The sequence below is a fragment of the Scyliorhinus canicula genome, chromosome 25 (assembly GCF_902713615.1).
Source record: "Scyliorhinus canicula chromosome 25, sScyCan1.1, whole genome shotgun sequence".
NCBI lineage: Eukaryota > Metazoa > Chordata > Chondrichthyes > Carcharhiniformes > Scyliorhinidae > Scyliorhinus > Scyliorhinus canicula.
Window position 1 is genome coordinate 18,907,158 of NC_052170.1, and position 12,941 is coordinate 18,920,098.

Genomic DNA, 12,941 nt, shown 5'->3' on the forward strand with positions numbered 1-12,941 from the left:
TCTGGCTTGGGCCCAGTCCAACCCAGTGCCCAGTCTCAACGCGGAGCCTCAGGGCCCAGCCTCAACCCCAGTCCTGGGTCCAGCCTCAACCTGGGGCCTCCGGGCCCAGCCTCAACCCGAGTCCTGGGCCCAGTCCAACCCTGGGCCCAGTCTCAACCCCAGTCCTGGGCCCAGACCAACCCAGGGCCCAGCCTCAACGTGGAGTCTCGGGGCCCAGCCTCAACCCAGTCCTGGGCCCAGTCTGACCCAGGGCCCAGCCTCAATGTGGAGCCTCGGGGCCCAGCCTCAACCCTAGTCCTGGGCCCAGTCTGACCCAGGGCCCAGTCTCAACGCGGAGCCTCAGGGCCCAGCCTCAACCCCAGTCCTGGGTCCAGCCTCAACCTGGGGCCTCCGGGCCCAGCCTCAACTCGAGTCCTGGGCCCAGTCCAACCCTGGGCCCAGTCTCAACCCCAGTCCTGGGCCCAGACCAACCCAGGGCCCAGCCTCAACGTGGAGTCTCGGGGCCCAGCCTCAACCCAGTCCTGGGCCCAGTCTGACCCAGGGCCCAGCCTCAATGTGGAGCCTCGGGGCCCAGCCTCAACCCTAGTCCTGGGCCCAGTCTGACCCAGGGCCCAGCCTCAACGTGGAGCCTCGGGGCCCAGTCCAACCCAGGCCCCAGCCTCAACCCCAGCCCCAGAGTCCAGTCTAAACACCAGCCCTGGCCTCAGGGCTCAGCCACAACCTAAGCCTCGGGACTCAGCCTCAACCATGCCTTCTGGGCCCAGCCTCAACCCCAGCCCAGGGACCTGGCTCAACCCCAGCCTGGAAGCACAGCCTCACCCTGGAGCCCCATGAACCAGCCTCTACCCCGGCCTTGGGGTGCAGCCTCAAGCCCGGCCTGGGGGACCTTTCTCAACTCCAGCCTCAGGCCTAGCCTCAACCCAGGGCCCATCCTCAACCCAGGGCCCATCCCGGGGCCCAGAGTCAACCCCGGCCTCGGGGTGCAGCCCAAGCCAGGCCTGGGGGCCCTTTCTCAACCCCGGCCTCAGGCCTAGCCTCAACTCAGGGCCCATCCTTAACCTGGGGCCCAGAGTCAACCCCGGCCACGGGGCGCAGCCTCAACCTTGGTCTCTGAGCCCAGCCTCAATCCCGGGGCCACAACCCAGCCTCAGTCGCGGCCATGTGCACCGGTCTCAACCCCAGCCTCGAGCCTCAGCCTCAAGTCTGGCCTCAGGGCCCAGCTTCAACCCGCTCCCCCCGATACTCACTTTGCCTTTTTTGTTTCAGATCGTGTGCCCAATAATCGCTGGCTTCCTCCACTTCTTCTTCCTGGCGGCCTTCTCCTGGATGTGTCTGGAAGGCGTCCATCTCTATCTCATGCTGGTGGAGGTATTTGAGAGCGAGTACTCCAGGAAGAAGTACTATTACCTCTGCGGCTATTGCTTCCCTGCGCTGGTGGTGGGGATCTCCGCTGCAGTGGATTACAGGAGCTATGGAACCGACAAGTCGTGAGTAAAATAGAATAAGTCCGTGGCGGGTGCAGGGAACTTGTCACCTCGTTGGGCAGCCGAGGCGGAGAAGCAATTCGGGGGAAGGTTCGAGAAATACATGAGGGAAAAGGAATAGAAGGATATGCTGAGGATCATGTGGAGCATAAGGAACAGTATAGACCGGTCAGGCCGAATGGCCTATTGGGTTTTGTAAATACTACGTAATTCTCTGACATTGAGACACCTCCTGTCAGCTGTCAGTGAAATATTTACAGTGATTTAATAATACAGCCTTTAAGAGGCTTGTCCAGCTTCCAAAGTAATGGATTGAAACCCTGGCCTTGATGGTGATTCAGCGTTCCAGTCAAACACTGGAATCAATTTTCAATTGCCTCAAAAAAATGATGATCATCGCGTTCTGATGGGGCACCGGGCCTAAATTAGGCTTGTCCTTCGAAGAAAGGGAGTTCCACCCCCGCAGTGGGCAATCTGGCGCTTATTTACTAGACTCCCTTTCCAGAGGCCTTGAACCGAAAGGTGCAAAGGTCTTGCTGCGACTCTGCAGGGCGTGGGTGAGGCAGCACCCAGAGTGGCGTCCACCATTTTGGCCGCCCTGCTGGGGGACGGACACCATTTTGTTGAAGGCCGGTTCAGGGGCGGTTCAGTCGGCTGATTCCCGGTGGGCGAGGGGGTAGCCTTATGAGGAAAGATCGAGCAGATACAACCCAGCAACTTCCATAGATATTTCTGACAGGGTGACTGCTGGGAGGATGTTTCCATTGGCAGGGGGTGGGGGGGGGGGGGGGGGGGGGGGGGAGGGGGGGGGGGGGGGGAGGAGGGGGGGGGGGTGTTCAAGATCATGGGTTTCCCATTGAAGATGGACATGAGATGGAATGTTTTCTCTGAGAGGGTCGAGAGAGTTTGGAATTCCCTCTCCCAGCGAGCAGTGCAGGTACCATCATGGTCAAGGCTGAGTTAGACAGATTGTTGATTAAAGGGGAGTCGAGGGAGATTGACAGGAAAGTGGAGGTGAGGTCAAAATCAGACCAGTCCTGATCTTTTTTGACTGTCAGAGCAAGTCTACCCCTGCTCCTATTCCTTATGTTCTTCCGTTTGTATTTATAATTATTTATAATTTAGCGCGCCCAATCTGCCTAACATGTACATTTTTTGGACCATAAGGGGCAATTTAGCACGGCCAATCCACCCAACCTGCACATCTTTGGACACTAAGGGGCAATTCAGCATGGCCAATCCACCTAACATGCACATCTTTGGACACTAAGGGGCAATTTAGTGCAGCCAATCCATCTAACCTGCACATCTTTGGACACTAAGGGGCAATTCAGCATGGCCAATCCACCTAACATGCACATCTTTGGACACTAAGGGGCAATTTAGTGCAGTCAATCCATCTAACCTGCACATCTTTGGACACTAAGGGGCAATTTAGTGCAGCCAATCCATCTAACCTGCACATCTTTGGACACTAAGGGGCAATTTAGCACGGCCAATCCACCCAACCTGCACATCTTTGGACACTAAGGGGCAATTTAGCATGGCCAATCCACCCAACCTGCACATCTTTGGACACTAAGGGGCAATTTAGCACGGCCAATCCATCCAACCTGCCCATCTTTGGACTATTGCCCCTTCAGGGAGAGGAAATCTGCCGTCCTTACCCGGTCTGGCCTACATGTGACTCCAGACCCACAGCAACGGGGTTGACTCCCAACTGCAAAATGGCCGAGCGAGCCACTCAGTCCAAGGGTAATTAGGGAAAGGCAACAAATTCCAAGATTTCCGCCCTCCTTCACCCCCAACCTTCCAGAGGTCCCTTCATACCCGCCCTGCACCGCCCCCCTCCCACCCTTCAACCTCCCCTGCTCCCGAGGCATGCTGGGAGATGTCGTTCCCAGCCTTCTGGTGGTGACAACATCAGTTTGGAGCTCGCAGCAAGGAAGACACCCGTGTGCCAGTCAATCAGTTGATATTTGCTGAAATGGTTAATACTGTATCAGCAAGCATCTTTTAAATTCAGATAAGAAGATGTTCCGGCCTCGGGTGACTGTCTGTGCGGAGTTTGCACATCCTCCCCGTGTCTGCGTGGGTTTCCTCCGGGTGCTCCGGTTTCCTCCCACAGTCCAAAGATGTGCAGGTTAGGTGGATTGGCCATGATAAATTGCCCCTTGGTATCCAAAAAGGTTAGGAGGAGTTATGGGGTTCCACAGATGGGGCGGGGGAGTGGACCTGTGCAGGGTGTCCTTTTGGGACGTTTGGTGCAGATCTGATGGGCCGAATGGCCTCCTTCTGCACTGCAAAGATTCTATTGCTCAGGGGTGGGCAAACTACGGCCCGCGGGCCGCATGCGGCCCGCCAAAGGTCTTTATGCGGCCCACCAAGTCATTAAAAAAAAAAAAAATGTTTTTTTTAAATAATTTTTTTTTTTTTTTTTTTTTTTTTAAGGTTAATGTGGGGGGGGGGGGGCTGTTGGGTTACTTACTGGTATAGGGTGGATACGTTGACTTGAGTAGGGTGATCATTGCTCGGCACAACGTCGAGGGCCGAAGGGCCTGTTCTGTGCTGTACTGTTCTATGTTCTATATGAGGCGCCCAGAATCATAACCGGGTGAAGTAATTATTTTACTTAACATACTATGCGGCCCTTTAAAATTGTGAATTTCTGAATGTGGCCCTTGCACGGAAAAGTTTGCAGACCCCTGCTATAGCTAATACATTCCACGGAGGCACGAGACAGGCAGGGCCCACGAGGGGTCAGGACCAAGGACAGCCTCCGAGTCAAATTGGGATCTAACTCAGTCGCGCTTTTAAAATCCTCACTTGTTTTTAGAACCCAACGTCGATCGGTACAATGGAATCTATGGTACTGTGTAAACGCGCCACGCTGTAGTTACACCCTCCCACCACTGGCGGCACTTGATAAAGTTGGCCGCTAACAAGAAAGGTTGAGTAAATCGAGTAATCATCTGGACTTGTGGCCCTGTTAAGGAAGCGACAAAATCAGAAACATTAGGTGAAGGAGAGCTAGCCTTCGCCAATGCTTTCAAGATCGTCGTTGTCATGGAGACAGCAAGGAAATGGAGGGCTCTCAGCACCCATTTAGCTTTTGAAATAACAATCTTTGAGCAGTGCAGACTCAGTGAAGTGGTGCAGGTATTTGCGAAGTAATCGCAGCTCGTGGAACTGGTGTCTTATTATTTTCTCACCTGCACGTGTGGGATCAATGTGGACGGCAAAACATTGGCCTGAATTTTACTGGTGGGGGGGGGGGGGGAGATGGTGTATTGCTCACCACCCTCTCCCCACCCACTCCCCTCTCCCAGACCCCCCTCCCCCTCCTCTCCCCTCACCCCCAACCCGGGTAGAAAGGTCGATCAGGAGCCAGTCGAACTTGAAAATCATTTGCACCACAGCCATACTACGCTGGGGGCAGCATTAACAGGGCAACTGTGGGCCTTCCGCCCCCTCAGGGGACGAAGGTCCCGCCCTCAAAAGGTGCCAACCAATCTGATAGGTCAGCAGCTGGGATTGGGAGGGGGGAGGGGGGGAAGGAGGTTCAGATTTTTGAGACTGGGGAGGGAGCCGTAAAGGAGGAGCGGCATCTTGGGAGGTGAAGCCTCGGTGGGCACAAGACACGTCCACAAAGGAGGTACCCACCTTTTCTTCCCACCTTGCGGTGACGTGGCGGGCTTGTCCCCTTTGTCCTGGCTTCCCTACCCACACGTGTTACTGTGCAAGGGGGGAGGAAACCAACTCTTCACTAGACATTAATTAGCCAGTTAAGGGCCTCAATAAGCCCGCCTTTGGCACATTTTATGTCACCCTCCCTTCTATCCCGTTGTACAGCACTTCCCATATCTCGGCGACCACCTCTCCCGAGGGACTACCATCCATGAGGAAGCCGAGTACTGAGTCCGCTATGCCAACGTTGTCTTCATCAAGCTGCACCACTGGGTCTTTGACAACATGGACCTTTGCCAGTCAGCGAGGGTCCTGGTTTATAAGACCCTTGTGTTGACCACCCTGCGGTACTGTAGCGAAACCTGGACAGCCCAACGACACCCCGTTAAGATCCTTGAGAGCTACCATTGGCGGCGTTTGTGTCAAATCCCGGGGATCAAATGGGAGGACCGCCTGTCCAACGGTAACGCCTGCTCCTGTGGAACCAGCTCCGATGGACGGGCCATTGCATCCGGATACCCGGAAACCACTTCCCTTGGCTGTTTCCCTTCTCCCAGCTCTCCATGAGCCAACATCTAAGGGCGGCCAAAGGAAAAGGTGTAAGGCTACACTCATGGCCGCCATAAAGCACGGCGGCATTAACACCGCCGACTGGGCGGAGGAGGCTGCACCCCTCTCAGCTTGGCTCCACCCGGCCCGTGAAGCCGCCTCGGCGACTTGACAGCGAGGCAGAGGAAGGAGAGGGAAGCCAATCCGAGGCTGCGAATTCCACTCCCCCGCACGCAGCGACGTTCCCCCACTGCGGAAGAACTTATGGATCCAGAATCGGGCTCCTCAATCATCTGACCAAGCCTGGCAGATGGCATCCTCGATGGTGTGTTCCCGCGGCACACTACGCGCTCCTCCCCTTGTGACGTATTGCGTGTTCCTCCCCTTGCGACATATTGTGTGTTCCTACGACGTATTGCGTGTTCCTCCCCTTGCGCCATCATGTTCCAGTGTATCATGATCTCTCAGTCAACACTTCATAGTTTTAAAAACCACAAAAGGCTACAATAAACCGCGGTCGCCCGAGGATCTCTCGACTTGTGAAATGAAACCCCCCCCCCCCCCCCATCTCAAGAGGAAACAAAAAGAATTTTCCAGACTGACGTTGAATCACTGTCTTTTCGCTGAAACCAATTCTAACGGGTAATTTCATATTAAGTGGGTCATTCGGAGACAAAATAAAGTCTCAAACTCTCCCGAGTGAGAAGATGTTCGCGCAGGATGTATAATCAACCTGGCCACCCACTTTATTTGGGACAGGTCTTTGGATTTGTATCATAGAATTTACAGTGCAGAAGGAGGCCATTCGGCCCATCGAGTCTGCACCGGCTCCTGGAAGGAGCACCCTACCCAAGGTCAACACCTCCACCCTATCCCCATAACCCAGTAACCCCACCCAACACTAAGGGCAATTTTGGAAACTAAGGGCAATTTATCATGGCCAATCCACCTAACCTGCACATCTTTGGACTGTGGGAGGAAACCGGAGCACCCAGAGGAAACCCATGCATACACGGGGGAGAACGTGCAGACTCCGCACAGACAGTGACCCAAGCCAGAATCGAACCTGGGACCCTGGAGCTGTGAAGCAATTGTGCCATCCACAATGCTACCGTGTTGTATCAGGTCACATGATGAAACAGCCACGTTTGTGGGCTGTTTTTTGAAACATCAAGAGGCTGAGCAGGAAATAAATCCTCCGGGAGGTCTTCAAACCAGCTGCAGCCAAGATGTACCCTGAAATGGGAGCAGGACTCTCCACAACTTGTTCTAACTTCAAGTTCACCTGAGAACCAACTTGCTGGAAATTCAACTACAAGAAGCCTCGCAGCTTACTGAAAATCCTCTATTCCCAAGACCTTAACTTGAACTGAAAGCATCAACTCATCCAAGGAACTACAGGCCTGCCATTGAAGAGAGGCCGAAACAATTATATTTTATAATCCTATTTGGGCCATAACTTTCAAATTACTTATACTAAAAAGTAGCGACAACTTTCTCGCCCAACCCGCCCAGTGAGAAAGGTGCAATACAGCAGGTTCCCGAAGTCTTCAATTGAGGGCGGAGGCTGAGGCAGTCGCTTTGAGAAGCTGGGGAGAAGGTAAGTATGTAAAGTAAGATGGGGGAGTAGTCGCGGGGTGGGGGTGTGTAGGCTTGGGCTCCTGCGAAGCTCCATTGTGGAGGTTTCCCCAAGCTTCACGCGCCCCTCAGCACGTACTTCGTCTTGTACCAAGGAATGTGCCAGTCTACAGTACCCGGTCACGGACGGCTCTTTGCGGACCAGTTGGCAAGACTGACGAGCGCCTTTCACCGAGGTGATGGATCCCCAGCAACAGGCGATGTTCGTCTCAGTGTGCGTCACCTAACGGCCGGTAGAGATTGTCCTGCCCGAATGATGCCTTTCCTCTCGGGGGGGGGGGGGGAAGTGCGGGCAGAATACGTAAAGTTGTCCATCAGCGCCCCCCCCCCCCCCCTACCTTAAACTGAGAAGGTAGACAAAACCTCGACCAGTAACGGATGTCAATTCTGCTGCTGAGTGACGTAAGGCAACAATCAGGTACGGATCTTTCTCTGGAAGGAAGTTCTTGGGCGGCTTCGCAGGCTCTTGGATGCCAAGTGAGATGAGGAGTTCGAGCTCAGACTCCAGGACTCACGCGCCAATACAGGCTGACACTGAGCACTGCATAGTTGGAGGTACCCCCCCCCGCCCTTTTGGTTGAGAGCTTACGTTGCCTCTGTGCTAGACACGAGACATCCCGCACCGCTATACCGAGAAGGGCAATGGAATTGGGCTCGTGTCGTGAACAATAATTACAAATCAAAGCACCGAAAGCAGATTGTATCGATGCTTTTTGTGGGATCTTGCTGTGCACACATCGGTTGCCGTAGGTCGCGTAGCAGTGGCTATACCTCAGTGGAGGGAAAGCGCTCTGCCAAGTCCAGGGTGTCACGGGCAAGGTTATGTGTATGCTTACTCTCCGTGAGCAGTGGGTTTTGTATGTAAGGGGTGACAAGGTTAGAAATGCAGGGTCCCTTTAATAGTGAACCAGGATTAGCTTCAGACAGAGTTGAGAGCAAGTGATGTGCATTGAAACTTGTACTGATGAGACCCCAATTTATAGTAAGAATCTGTCCGAGAAACCCCCAACAATTTGCAAACTTTGAGGAAAGGATACTTCACCCCCAGGAGTGATTGCACTGATAAATAGGGAACTTATATATTAACACAAACTTTATTCTTAACACAGTACCAACAACATTAACATCATAGAAAATAGCTCACAATTAACAATAAAATTAAAAATACTTTAACTTCTACCTGATACGTTTTCTATCTCCAACCAAGCAAAACCCATTACTCAAAAGCCACTTGTAAATAAAGTTAGCAAACACATGGATACTTGCTGCCCTCTGTGCAGAGAGTTGTTTTCAGCAAAGGAGAAAGACTCTTTCAGGCACAAGCAGAAAGTCCTTCTGTCTTTGGCAGATTAAAGGCTAAGCTGCCTGCTACAGACCTGGCTCCTCACATTAACGACATCATCTCTATCCTACTAACCGTCTTATGACCATCTTACTAAGGCCAATCACAACCCTTCAATCATCTGAACCCCAGGGAACTTTCTTTCTATAAACAAAACTCCATTATCCCAAATAGGTAATCAATTAAATGGTTATAATCGATGATTATGCAACTTTTACGACACCTTAATCACATATTTTGCAGACACACCACCTGCCTGTGTGGTAAACCAGGATTTATAAAGGTATTACTGCAACATATAAAAAGAACAATATCAATGACAATTCCTTACGTTCATGACACTGGATTTTGCCCTAGTTGGGGAGTTGGTGTTGGACAGGGAGAGGATCCAGAAAGGAAGAGTGGAAACCAGTATCTGTACTGGACTCTAGTATCACAATAAAAGAGTTCTCAATTACTGAATGTCTTCTGCTGTCTGATTCAGTAAATGAAGATTCACTGTGAGACAAGGGGTGTGAGTGATTTTCTTGCCTTTCGAGTGACTATCCCAATCTAAATAATTCCAGCAGCAAGCTCTCTGGGTGTGTTTTAAACTATCATAGATCATAGAAGATGCAGTGCAGAAGGAGGCCATTCGGCCCATCGAGTCTGCATCAACCCACCTAAGCCCCCACTACCACCCTATCCCTGTAACCCAGTAACCCCTCCTAACCTTTTTTTTGGTCACTAAGGGCAATGTATCACGGCCAATCCACCTAACCTGCACGTCTTTGGACTGTGGGAGGAAACCGGAGCACCCGGAGGGAACCCACGCAGCCACGGGGAGAACGTGCAGACTCCGCACAGACAGTGACCCAGTGGGAAATCGAACCTGGGACCCTGGCGATGTGAAGCCACAATGCCAACCACTGTGCTACCGGGCTGCCCAATTACGAGAAGGCTTTTTCTGTCCTGTTTACTTAGCGGTTTTTGGTTATTTGTTACTAACCTGGAGGTTTGAAGATGTAACATCTCTCTCGCTCGACTCATCCACGTTGAGGTGCGATACGGGGGAGGGAGAGAATAGAAATTGACCCACAATGCACCTCCCCAGGACCCCCCTGACATTCCCGCACACTCCCAGGGAACCTCCCTGTCTACCCTCCACAATGGGGAAAGGTCACAGTCTAAAAGCTTGTGCACGGAGGGGCTGGGAATACGGAGGCCCCCCCCCCGGGGGGGCTAAAAGCCAGACGGGGAAGGTACGTCGCAAACATATTGCAATTGTATAGAGAAGCCTGGCATGGAGAATAATGGAATTCTTTTACACTTGCTGTGACATTCAATTTGAAATGTTTCCGGAGAGCACCTTTTCTTTTTGAAGCAAGCACAGTTTGGCGGAGGGGGAGGAGGGGGAATAATTCCCATCAGGAAGTGGCGGTTTTGAGCCATGGAGTCACCAATCTTCCGGAATGAGTAAAAGTGAAAATGGTGGCACCCGCCCCCCCCCCTCCCTGAGGAACATCCCTCTTTAACCGTCCAGGAAAAGAGTCATTGCCAGACAATAAGTTGTGTTTGATTGATGAATGTCTCGGTGCCCTGTCAGAGTTGATATCTGAGGCAGAGTGTCCATCACCAGTGAGAGGACAATGACTGGAGCTGATGGTGGCGTATTTATCACCAATATTGTTTCACTCAGTCTAACACATTGAGCGAGCGCTTTCCCTCTCCTCTCGTCTTCTATTTGTCATTCCGACTGCTTATTGCTTCCTGATATCCATTTGTTTTCCTCGCCTTTTTTGTTATTTGTTCATCTCAACTCCAACCCCCTCCCCCGCTTCTCTCCTCACATCTCTTCCTTCTCCATGTTCACAGATGCTGGCTGCGAGTGGACAATTACTTCATCTGGAGTTTCATTGGGCCCGTGTCCTTTGTTATTATGGTAAGGGCAGATTCTGCTACCTTCCGGGCTTCAGTGTTTGAGTTTGTATGTGCACGCACGCGGGTGCATCTGTGTGAATATATGTGTCAATGTGCATGTGTGTGTGTGTGTACATCGCTGTGTGAATGTGCGTGTGTTTGTGCATGTGTGTGTGTGTGCATGTCTGTTTGCGCATGTATATGCATGTCTGTGCATGTGTGTATATGCGCACGTGCATGTGCCCGCATGTGTATCAGCCTCCCCGAACAGGCGCCGGAATGTGGCGACTAGGGGCTTTTCACAGTAACTTCATTTGAAGCCTACTCGTGACAATAAGCGATTTTCATCTCACTTTTTTTTTCATGTGTGTGCATGTCTGTGTAAGTGCATGTGCGTGTGTGTGTGTGTGTGTGTGTGCATGCCTGTGTGTGTGTGTGCATGCGTGTGTGTGCATGCGTGTGTGTGCATGTGTGTGTGTGCATGTGCACGCTTGTATATGCATGCCTGTGTTTGTGCGTGTGTGGATGTGCACGCATGTGTGTGCGAGCCTGTATGTGCATGTGCGTTTGTGCATGTGTGTGCGAGCGTGTATATGCGCGTGCGTTTGTGCGCATCTGTGTGTGTGTGTGTGTATGCATGTGTGTGTTTGTTCCCAGTTAAACATCAGAGACGTACCGTGCACTGTCCTGTCCCTTCGCTATTCGGCGATTGAAGAGTGACATTTTCTGTTCTCCACCCTGACAGATGAACTTGGTGTTTCTGATGATCACCCTGCACAAAATGGTCCGAAGCAACAGCTCCCTGAAACCAGACTCTAGCCGCCTGGAGAACATCAAGTACGTGATTTCCTGGGGGGATTGAGGCCAGGGGAGTGAAGGGGGGGCGGGCGGATGGACGAGTGGGATGAAGGGAGAGGGGGTTGTGGTGATTGTCATAAGTAACTGTTTTGTACAATTTTCTTTAACGATGTACAGAAAATATGTAAAGAAAAAAGGGGGGATGTGGGGATTGTGTATCAGTGCAGAAGCAATACAACTGAGCAAGCACTAGAGGGAGCACGGGAGAGCTATAAATACACAGGGACAGGAAGTGAGGACACACTTCATGGAAGGGGAACTGGTAGCAGGACACAGACAAACAGGCAGACAGCATTTGAGGTAGCCGTAAATTAAGCTCTGAAGGGGGCAGCACGGTGGCCTAGTGGTTAGCACAACTGCCTCACGGCGCTGAGGTCCCAGGTTCGATCCCGGCTCTGGGTCACTGTCCGTGTGGAGTTTGCACATTCTCCCTGTGTCTGCGTGGGTTTCGCCCCCACAACCCAAAAATGTGCAGAATAGGTGGATTGGCCACGCTAAATTGCCCACTTAATTGGAAAAAATAATTGGGTACTCTAAATTTATTTAAAAAAAAAAAAAAAAAAATTAAGCTCTGAAGACAGAACAAATTCACAATAAAGCATCTTCTCCACCTTTGAGACTACGAGCTTTATTAAGACACAAGGAACAACACAGGGGTGAGGGAGAAGGTTGGTGGTGGGGGAAGGGGGGGGGTGCGATGAAGGAGGACGGGGAGTGAAGTAAAAGTGGGGGAGGAGGTCCAGGGCGGGGAGGGAAGATAGTAGATAAAGGGGGAGTTTGAATGGAATCAGATTAGAGCAAGGTTTAATTGGCGACCAGAGAGATCGTTCTATTCTTCCTGTTCATTGAATTGGAGAGACAGGTTGAGGGATTTCATTGGGTGCTTGACAAGGAGACGGGGATTACTTCATCCAATAAGGCAGTAGGCCGGGGACATTCCGCTGGCTGCAATATGTTGTGAAATGGGGATTATTGGACGAGGGCGTGCAGCCTCATTAATGAAGGGGGGGGGGGGGGTGACCCACAGCTGTACCCCCCCACCCACCCACTCGCGCCCCCCCCCCCCAACCCACCGCCCCAACCCGGGACGTTTAAAAAAAAGCTGACTTCTCGCAGGAATAAATCAAATGTAGCCCCTCCCCACCCACACGGAGCCCGGGCGAGAGGCTTGATGTTCGCTAGTCAGCTCCCACTCGCCCTGCCTCGCTGCCAGCCCAGAGAGCTTCAATCCCAAACGGAGGCGTGCGGAAAGGTCGTCGGGGGGGGGGGTTGGGTTGGGCGAGGTGGGGGGCATTGCATTCTGGGTCAAGAAGGTCGGAGGGCGCCCAGGCAGGAAGTGAGCACCGACAGCGAGATCACGCAGCCCTCAATGCCTGGCACCCAATCCCACCCTGGGCAGGTCTGGGAATTCCGTTTCCAATGTGCGCTCGCTGTGAGCGCACAGGCCTGTGTCTGACCCAGCCCTCAGCAGGACCCCACACCCC

General features: G+C 52.5%; 1 protein-coding gene across 8 annotated transcripts in view; it reads left to right on the plus strand.

Annotated features, from left to right (window-relative positions):
- LOC119957125 (adhesion G protein-coupled receptor L1-like) overlaps positions 1-12,941 on the plus strand; it is a 645,488-nt gene that overhangs the window by 571,470 nt on the left and 61,077 nt on the right. For all 8 annotated transcript variants that reach the window (XM_038784852.1, XM_038784851.1, XM_038784850.1 and 5 more), the window contains 3 exons: positions 1,267-1,487; positions 10,555-10,621; positions 11,345-11,436. In XM_038784852.1, coding sequence (XP_038640780.1) covers positions 1,267-1,487; positions 10,555-10,621; positions 11,345-11,436 — 380 coding nt within the window. The remainder of the gene's footprint in view (positions 1-1,266; positions 1,488-10,554; positions 10,622-11,344; positions 11,437-12,941) is intronic.